Source organism: Cygnus olor, chromosome 5, assembly GCF_009769625.2.
Source record: "Cygnus olor isolate bCygOlo1 chromosome 5, bCygOlo1.pri.v2, whole genome shotgun sequence".
Classification (NCBI taxonomy): domain Eukaryota; kingdom Metazoa; phylum Chordata; class Aves; order Anseriformes; family Anatidae; genus Cygnus; species Cygnus olor.
Window position 1 is genome coordinate 30701438 of NC_049173.1, and position 8193 is coordinate 30709630.

Genomic DNA, 8193 nt, shown 5'->3' on the forward strand with positions numbered 1-8193 from the left:
CACTGCACCCACACCGCGGCACGCACGTGTATATATATATGTATATATATATATGTTTATATTTATATATATACATATGTTTCCATGCTTAAAGGCATGCACGCACCCCGGTGTTGGTGCACGGACGTCTATGCACACGCACACGTGTGTGCATGTGCCCCCCCTGTGGCACACACTTGCGTGCATGTTTGCACACGCGTGGCCCCGCATGCATGCACATGCACCCACCCCACGCGGGCGCATCCCGGCTGCCCCCCCCCATCCCCTTTTCTAAGCCATAAGCCCCCCACCAGCGTGTCCCCCCCTCCCGGCCCCACGGGCACCAACCAAAGAGCGCGCCCCCCCCCACCCCCCCCCACGCTTGTCCCCTTGCTGCGGGTGGGGGTCCCGGTGCTGTTGGGGCCCCCCCCTGCACCCCCACGGCTGGACCGAGCGTCCCTGGGGGGGAGCGCACGGGTGGGTGGGTGGAGAGGAAATTTGGGTTCGGTTTGGGTTTTTCTTTTTGTAATAAAGATGTCAAAGCAAGGCGGGCCCGAGGCTGTGCACTGGGGGGGCCCTTCTGGCAGGCAGGGTGGGGGCCAGGGGGAGTCCCATCTCCTGGTGGTCCACAGGGTCACCCTTCTCCTGGGCGTGAAAGGTGGTTGTGGGGTCCTGCTTCTTCCGGGCAACCTGGAGGGTCCATGGGGTGTCCCTTCTTCTTGGGGTCCAGAGTTGCCCATCTCCTGGTGGCCTGGGGGTGCTCCATCTCCTGGGCCAGCTGGGCTCCATCGGGTGCACAACTCCTTGGGGCCCATGGGGGGGCTCTTTCTTTCAGGTGAGCTGTGAGTCCACGGGGTGCCCCTTGTCCTGGGTGAGCTGGGGGGTCCGTGAGGTGCCCCATCTCCTGGTGGCCCATGGGGTGCCCCATCTCCTGGTGGTCCATGGGGTGCCCCATCTTCTGGGGATCCACGGAGTGCCCCATCTCCTGGTGGTCCATGGGGTGTCCCTTCTGGTGGTCCATGGGGTGCCCCATCTCCTGGGGATCCATGGTGTGTCCCTTCTCCTGGTGGTCCATGGGGTGCCCCATCTCTCAGTAGCCCACAGGGTGCCCTATCCCCTGGTGGTCCATGGGGTGCCCCATCTCTCAGTAGCCCACAGGGTGCCCTATCCCCTGGTGGTCCATGGGGTGCCCCATCTCTCAGTAGTCCACAGTAGTCCATCTCCTGGGGATCCATGGTGCGTCCCTTCTTCTGGTAGTCCATGGGGTGCCCCATCTCCTGGGGATCCACAGGGCGCCCCATCTCCCGGCTGCCCCCCCTAGCTGGCGGCGTCGAGGGTCTGAAACTTCTGCCGCAGGTCCCTGACAAGGCCGTGCCGGGGGGGCTCGGGGGGCTCACCCTGCCCGGGAGGGCAGCGCCGCCGGTACTCCTCGGAAGCCTGGTAGGCTTTGCAGCGCTCCACCACCGCCTTCAGGCAGATCTTCTCGCGGGTGGTGGGCGAGCGGATCTGCACGTAGGCGGGGGGCTCGGTGGCAGCAGGGGGGGGCAGCCTCTCCAGCACCACCACCCGCTGCCCCCCGGGACCCAGGGGCGCCTGCGCCGTCACCCACAGCCCCCCGGGCTGCTGGTGGTGATGGTAGCCACCACCACCGCCGCCACCACCGCGCCGTGGGTCGGGGGTCCCCACGCCCGCCTCAGCGCTGCGGCTGCGGCCCCCGCCCCGCTCCTTGGCCGCCGGCCGCCCCCCACGTCCCGGCCCCTCGGGCGCCGAGCGGCTGCGGGTCACCGGCGGTGGCCGCGGGGCGCCGAAACGGGCACGCAGCTCCCGCACGTCCGGCCAGGAGAAGGGCTCGGTGCCGCCACCGCTGGGGCTGGGCGGGCTGCGGGGCACACTGGCCACCGTGGGGGCGACGGCATCCCCTGGGGACACGGGCGGCTTCGGCAAACCTGGAGGAAAAGAAAGCGGGGTGAGAGCGAGCGGGGCGGTGGCGGGGGGACGGTGCCTGTGGTCCCCCCCACCCCACCGTGTCCCACCTGGGGTGCTGGTGTGGGTGGCACTGTCCCCCAGCGGCACGCCGGCGCGGCGGCGGCGGCTCTTGATGCGCAGGCTGTACTGGCGGGCCAGCTGGTACACCCTGGTGGCGGGGCGCCCAGGGGGGCTCCCAAGAGCCAGCACCCCCGGGGGGTCCCCGGTGCCAACGTCCCCCTCCTCCAGAATGAGCAGCGGCTCGGCAGGAGGCTCCAGCCCGTTCTCCTGGCACGCAGGGGATGCTCCATCCACCGCCGGCACAGGCTCCAGAGGCGTTTTGGGGCTCACCGGCTCCGGAGGCGTTTTGGGGCTCACTGGCTCTGGGGGTGTTTTGGGGCTCACCGGCTCCGGGGGTGTTTTGGGGCTTCCTGGCTCCGGGGGGGGCCAGCTGTTGATTCTGGAGACCGAGGTCCTCACCAACCCCTTGGGGATGTAGGAGAGGCTCTCGCGGCGCTTGATGCTGAAGCCGGCGTCCTGGTGCTCGGCGTTGTCGTAGTAGCTCCGGATCTTGCGCAGCAGCAGCAGGTCCTGGGTGGAGAGGAGCGAGCGGCGCCGGGGGCCGGGGGGGGGCTCCGGGGACGGTGGGGGGCTGCGTGGCGCCCCGCTTTCTGGGGGGGGGCCATCGAGGCTGAGGGTGCTGCCGCTGCGCCCCTCCAGCGCCAGGCTGCCGCGGCGCGACAGGCTGCTGCCGAAGCGCTCGGCGATGACGCTGGCCTGGTCCAGCACCGAGAGGGGCAGGATGCTGCCCTCCCCATGGCCTTCCTCCTCCTCCTCCTCCTCGCTGCTCAACGCCCGCGGGTCCTCCCCGGTGCCCGCCTCCGGGTGCTGCTCGGGGTCACCCTCCCCATCAGGCAGCCCCGGTGGGGGGGTTCCTGGTGGGGAGGGGGGCGCCGGGGTCTCCAGCCCCTCACCGAGCTCCCCGGTGCGCAGCGGGGACACCGGTGACACTGGGGTGGCGGTGACCTCGCGGTGCCACTCGCAGCTCCCTGCCGGGGTCCCCTGGCGAGAGCAAAGTTTGGGGGGCCGTGCCCCCACCCTCTCAGCACAGCAGAACTTGAGTTGGTGTGCGGTGCCCTACGGCACTTATGGGGTGTCCCACAAGTGATGCGGGGTGCCACAGGTAGCAGGGGAGGGGGTGGGGGTCCAGTGCGGGTACCTGCTCCTCCTGGGGCTCCTCCGTCACGTCCCCATCCTTGTCCCCATCCCCATCCTGCTCCTCCTGGCTGTCCTTGCCCAAAGCCTCCTCTTCCTCCTCCTCCTCCTCCTCCTCCACGACGCCCCCAGCTGCAGCCCAGGCCCTGGGGGGCTGTGGGGGCTCCCCCGCCTCCAGGAGGGTCCCCTCGCTGCCTGCATGCTGGGGGGGACACGAGGGCTCAGCGCCTCCATGGGGGGCAGCCCCACACCACCCCATGCCCTGGCCTTACCTTGAGCCCTGCCAGCCACGTGTGTTGGGGGGGAGAAGAGCAGAGGTGAGCGGGGGGGGGGGGGGCAGCACCCCAAAATTGCCCCCCCCACCCAATGCCAACCCCCAGCCGCTCACCGTGCTCACCCAGCTGCCGCAGGATCTGCTTGGTGGGCTCTGCGGGGAGACACATGGGGGTGTCACAGCAGGGTGGTGGCATCATCCCCGTGTCCCCCCCCGCCCAAAAAATATACCCCAAACCCGGTCCCCATCCGCACCCGACTGCCGGCGCCCCGCGTGCCCCCACAGCCGGTCCGGCAGCGTCTCGGCGCGGTCGCGGCGCTGGAAGGGCTCTGCGGGGCGGCGTGGGGGGGGACACAGGCGTCAGCGCAGCACTGTCCCCGCAGGGGGGACACGGTGTCACGGGGTGGGGGGCTCACCCGACTGTCGGCGGCCGTGGCGCGGCTGGTCCAGCGGCTGGCAGGAGCGGCTCCTGTGCAGGCGCTCGGGGCTGTAGCGGGGCAGGCGCGGGGGGTCTGCAGGCACAGGGGGGTGACAAGGGGGTGCAGGGACGAGGGAGGGGGGCGCAGGGATGCGGAACGGGGGTGCAGGGACGGGGGCACTCACGGAACAAGTCCATCTCCAGGATGGCTTCCTTGGCCTGGCGCAGAGAGAGGCGGTTGGTGACTGGGGAGAGGTGGTGGTCCCAAGGGGGTGTCACCCCCCCACCCGAAAATAAAATTAAAAAAGGCAGGGGGACAACGCCGGGGTGTCCTCACCTTCTGGGGGACGATGGCGTGGTGGTTCTCCAGGATGAGCCGCTTGATGTGGTGGGTCCAGACACGCTTCTCCTCCACACTCTTGGCCTAAGGGGGAGGTGTGGTGGTGGTGGGAGCGGTCGGGGGTCCCCCATGCCCCCCACCCCGCAGCACCCTACCTGCAGGCCGTACTGCTGCTTGATGTGCTTGTAGTGAGCCACGCTGAAGCAGAGCGAGTCCCGCGTGCTCTCGATCAGCATCAGCGAGGAGCACTGCGCGGAGACGCCGTCAGCCCTGCGGTGCCCCCCTGGGACCCCCCCTCCCACCGGGGCGAGCACCCACCGGGATGTGGTTCTTGTAGACGTAGTGGTCCCCGCGGCGCTTGGTGATGAGGAGGAGCTTGTCGAAGAGGAAGACGGCGCGCTCGCTGCGCGCCCGCTGCACGCGGAAGGTGCCTTCCAGCACCAGCTCCCCGTAGCTGGTCAGGTCCGGCCCCTTCCACTGCAGCAGCAGCGACTGGATCTCCTGCGAGGGACGCGGGGACGGCAGCGTCACCGCAGCTGCTGCCCGGCCCCGCCACTGCCTTCCCCCCCCCCGCCCCCGTGGCCCACCTGCTGGCGGATGGCATGCTCGTGCTTGCGCTTCATGTCGTTGATGTACCAGGCTACGCAGGTCATGGTGTCGATGGCCTCCACCACCACCTCGTAGTCGTCCCCCGACTTGCGCTCAAAGTGCTTGGCGATCTCCTGCGGGCACGGGGAGCACGCCGTGGCACCGAGACGTGCCGTGCCATGAGCTCCCACCGTGCCAGGTGCACGGGCTGTGCCATCAAAGCGTGCCATGCTGGGTACCCGGGCTGTGCCACGGATACGCGCTGTGCCGGCTACCCGTGCCGTGCCATGCCCCGCGCTGTGCCAAGTGCCCACACCATGCCACGAGCTCCCACCACGCTGGGTGCCCAGGTTGTGCCATGGAGATGTGCCATACCAGGTGCCTGTGCCATGCCATGCCTCACACTGTGCTAAGCACCTGTGCCGTGCCATGAGCTCCCACCGCACTGGGTGCCTGGGCTGTGCCATCAAAACGTGCTGTACTGGGTGCCCGTACCACGTGGCCTGTGCCACAGATACGTGCCGTGCCAGATACCTGCACCGTGCCATGCCCTGCGCTGTGCCAAGTGACAGTGCCGTGAGCTCCCACCACGCTGGGTGCCTGGGCTGTGCCATGGATGTGTGCCACGGCGGGTACCCGTGCTGTGCCCCACTCTGTGCCATGCAGTCCCAACCATGCTGGGTATACGTGCCGTGCTGTGTGCCCGTGCCACGCCGTGCCACGCCATGCCGGCTCACCTGGAGCAGCAGGTGGTACTTGAGGATCCTCTGGACGGGCTTCAGCAGGTAGGCGCCCAGCGGCAGCGCGTGCCGCATCTGCTCCTGGCACTCGCGGAAGAACCGGGCCTGCTGCTTGCTCCTCATGCACTCGCTCAGCGCCGCCACCGAGCTGGGGGGGGGCACAGCACCAGGGGGTGCTCAGCCCTACGGCGCCCAGCCCCACAGCACCCCGTAGCGCCCAGCCCCATGGCGCCCGCTCACTTGGGGTAGTTGTTGCAGTACTGCGTGTAGATGTCGAACTCCTGGCTCTGCGGGTGGTGGGGGCACGGTGAGAGCCTGGCACAGCCCCTGCCGCATGCCCCCCGCCCCGGCACCACGTCCTCTTACCCGTGTCACGAAGCAGACGGCCACGGCCACCGGGTCGCAGGCGCAGCTCTCCAGGCTCTGCAGCAGGTTGCTGGGCGGAAGGGACGGACGGGGGTTGACCAGAGCCCCCCCGCCACATCACGGGGAGGGGACAGTGCCGCCACGGGTGCCGCTCACCTGCTGAGCTCGTAGATGTCCTCGATGTTCCCAAAAAGCGCGCTGACCTGCTCCGGCCGCAGCGGTGGCTCCTCGGCGTCGATGATCTTCCCCAGGTAGCCCTGTGCGTGCACGCAGCGGCTGCTCAGCACCACCCGAGGGTCCGAGCCCCCGCTGCCACGTCCCTGTGGTGCCCTCACCTCCACGATGCCGCGCAGGTCGCGGGCGTAGGTGCGCTCCGACTCCACGATCTCCAGCAGCACGCGCTGCAGGTACGAGGGCCCCTCACCCGGGGGCCGCACGCCCTGCGGACCCGGCCGCCCCCCCGGGGCCGCGTTGTTGTTGCTGTTGCCCAGCCAGGGCTCCTCGCCGTCGCACGCCGCCTCCTCCTCCTCCTCCTCCATGCCGCAGGCGGGACCCGGCACCTCGCCGAGGGCAGGGCGCTGTGGGCAGGCGGGCACTGGCATCCCCAGGGTCTGGGGGCGAGCGGCGCCGTCAGGGGGTGCGGCGGAGACACCGGGGTGACCCGGTGGCCCAACGGTGCCATCGGGCGCCTCGCCGGAGAGCTCGGTGCCAGGTCACCCTGCCCGCACCGGCTGCTCTCCCACCGCGGCCCCGGTGCCACCGAGCCGTCCGGGGGCACCGCGGCAGCGGGGCAGGAAGCGTGCCGAAACGGCGAGGGCCGCAGCTCCCGGCGGAAGGACGGTGCCGGCGGACGGCGGGCGACCTTGAGCCGGGCCACGTGCCGGTGGTGGGGCCACCCGGACCCCCCCTGCCCCGCTCCCGGTAGCGGCGTGGGGAGGGAACGGGACCCGAACCGGTCCAGCCGGTTCCCTCCGGCTCCTCCCGCGCCCGCCGCGCCGCATGGCCGCATCCTGCCGCCGCCACCCTCCACGGGCAAACGGGGAGCCCCCCAAAACCCAGCACCGTGCCCTCCGCACCCCCCCGGGGCAGCTGGCACGGCCACGGGGCAGCCGTCGCTCGAGGCAGATTTGGGGTTCGGGGCCCCCCCCAAGCCCACCAAATGCCCCACGGCCACCCCACGCCGCCGTGGGTCCCAGCCCCACAGCCACCATCGCCCACCCCCGGCCGCCCTAATCCGCTCAGCGCCGGGATTACGGCACGGCACGGGGCCAGCGTCACGGGGGGGTCATCCTGCCCCCCCCCCCCCGGGTGTTGCCAAAGCCTCGGCGCCGAGATTAACCCCGACCTTAGTGGGGGCTGCGCCCCGCAACCCACGGGGCTGAGCTGGGTACCCCCAGCCGGGCCCCAAAACGCCGGTTCCCAAATGTCCCCCAGTGCCCGCCGGGAGGGGGAAACTGAGGCAGGGGGAAAATCCTGCGTGGGAGCCGGGCACGGCCCACGGCGCGTTCCCAGGCCTGTGGCTGGCCGGAGGCGGGAGAACCCGCCGGAGCCATATAAGGGCAGGCGCTTTCACCATTTCCAGGCTTTTTCCAGGATTCCGCCGGCCCCACAGACGCGGGGCACCGGCGGGGCCGCACAGCGGGTCCCCATCCCCGCGGGACTCCCCGTCACCCCCAGCCCCACAGGGACCCGCAGATCCCTCTCCCATGGGACCCACAGCACCGGGCACCCCACGACCCACGGTCCCCAGCCCCAGGGGACCCCACAGCTCTTGCCCCACGGGGACCCACGGCGCCGGGCACCCTGGGGTCCACAATGCCCAGCCCCACGGGGACCCACGGTGCCTGGGACCCATGGACCCCAACCCCACAGGGACCCACGGTACTGGGCACCCCAAAGACCCACAGACCCCAACCCCACGGGGACTCACGGTGCTGGGCACCCCGAGGACCCACGGACCCCAGCCCCACGGGGACCCACAGCACCGGGCACCCCGGAACCCAGGCACCGCAGCCCCACGGGGCGAGGACCCCAAGACCCCAGCACCCCAGGACCCCAAGACCCCAGCACCCCAAGACCCCAGGCCCCCATCCCACCGCCCCCACGGGGAACCCCGGCCCCGCGCCCCCCGGCCGCACTCACTCACCGCGCTCCGCCGCCGCCGCCCCGTCCCGGCCGTGCCCGCAGGAAGCGGCGGGCGAGCCCCGGGGGCGGGGACAGCAGCAGCGCCCCGCCCGGCCCCGGCACCCCGGGGTGCGGCACCCGCCGGGGGGGGGAGTGGGGGGGCGCGGACACGCGTGGGGGCAGC

The 8193-nt window shown here is 70.9% G+C and overlaps 2 protein-coding genes across 7 annotated transcripts; both read right to left on the reverse strand.

Moving 5' to 3' along the window:
* Positions 1-4: 4 nt before the first annotated feature.
* LOC121071693 (proline-rich proteoglycan 2-like) lies at positions 5-1280 on the reverse strand. 5 transcript variants are annotated; one of them, XM_040560260.1, is made up of 2 exons: positions 1151-1280; positions 5-907 (listed from the first exon to the last, which is right to left on the reverse strand). In XM_040560260.1, the coding sequence occupies exons 1-2, from the start codon at positions 1278-1280 to the stop codon at positions 129-131; spliced, it is 909 nt and encodes a 302-aa protein (XP_040416194.1). In that variant the 3' UTR covers positions 5-128. The 5 variants fall into 5 exon arrangements, with proteins under 5 accessions (XP_040416194.1, XP_040416193.1, XP_040416190.1 ...); XM_040560259.1 differs by having other exon boundaries at positions 5-901; positions 1034-1280; XM_040560256.1 differs by having other exon boundaries at positions 6-1066.
* PLEKHG3 (pleckstrin homology and RhoGEF domain containing G3) lies at positions 488-8100 on the reverse strand. 2 transcript variants are annotated; one of them, XM_040560198.1, is made up of 17 exons: positions 8032-8100; positions 6221-6496; positions 6042-6142; positions 5886-5955; positions 5760-5806; positions 5517-5667; positions 4779-4913; positions 4510-4692; positions 4347-4439; positions 4189-4275; positions 4037-4070; positions 3850-3945; positions 3548-3586; positions 3432-3439; positions 3164-3361; positions 2013-3006; positions 488-1925 (listed from the first exon to the last, which is right to left on the reverse strand). In XM_040560198.1, the coding sequence occupies exons 2-17, from the start codon at positions 6485-6487 to the stop codon at positions 1297-1299; spliced, it is 3132 nt and encodes a 1043-aa protein (XP_040416132.1). In that variant the 5' UTR covers positions 6488-6496; positions 8032-8100; the 3' UTR covers positions 488-1296. The 2 variants fall into 2 exon arrangements, with proteins under 2 accessions (XP_040416132.1, XP_040416131.1); XM_040560197.1 differs by adding an exon at positions 3688-3762 and having other exon boundaries at positions 488-3006.
* Between the last annotated feature and the right edge of the window lie 93 nt (positions 8101-8193).

What these genes read in the sequence shown, in the direction of transcription:
- PLEKHG3 (XM_040560197.1), bottom strand. Translation starts at nt 6,487, where the DNA reads ATGCCAGTGCCCGCCTGCCCACAGCGCCCTGCCCTCGGCGAGGTGCCG. An exon ending in CCGTCTGCTTCGTGACACGG is followed by an intron (nt 5,807 to 5,885) that starts GTAAGAGGACGT and finishes CACCACCCGCAG; the next exon opens with AGCCAGGAGTTCGACATCTA. An exon ending in AGCAGCAGTACGGCCTGCAG is followed by an intron (nt 4,276 to 4,346) that starts GTAGGGTGCTGC and finishes CCTCCCCCTTAG; the next exon opens with GCCAAGAGTGTGGAGGAGAA.
- LOC121071693 (XM_040560255.1), bottom strand. Translation starts at nt 1,280, where the DNA reads ATGGGGCGCCCTGTGGATCCCCAGGAGATGGGGCACCCCATGGACTAC. An exon ending in GGCACCCCATGGACCACCAG is followed by an intron (nt 1,121 to 1,150) that starts GGGATAGGGCAC and finishes GGCTACTGAGAG; the next exon opens with ATGGGGCACCCCATGGACCA.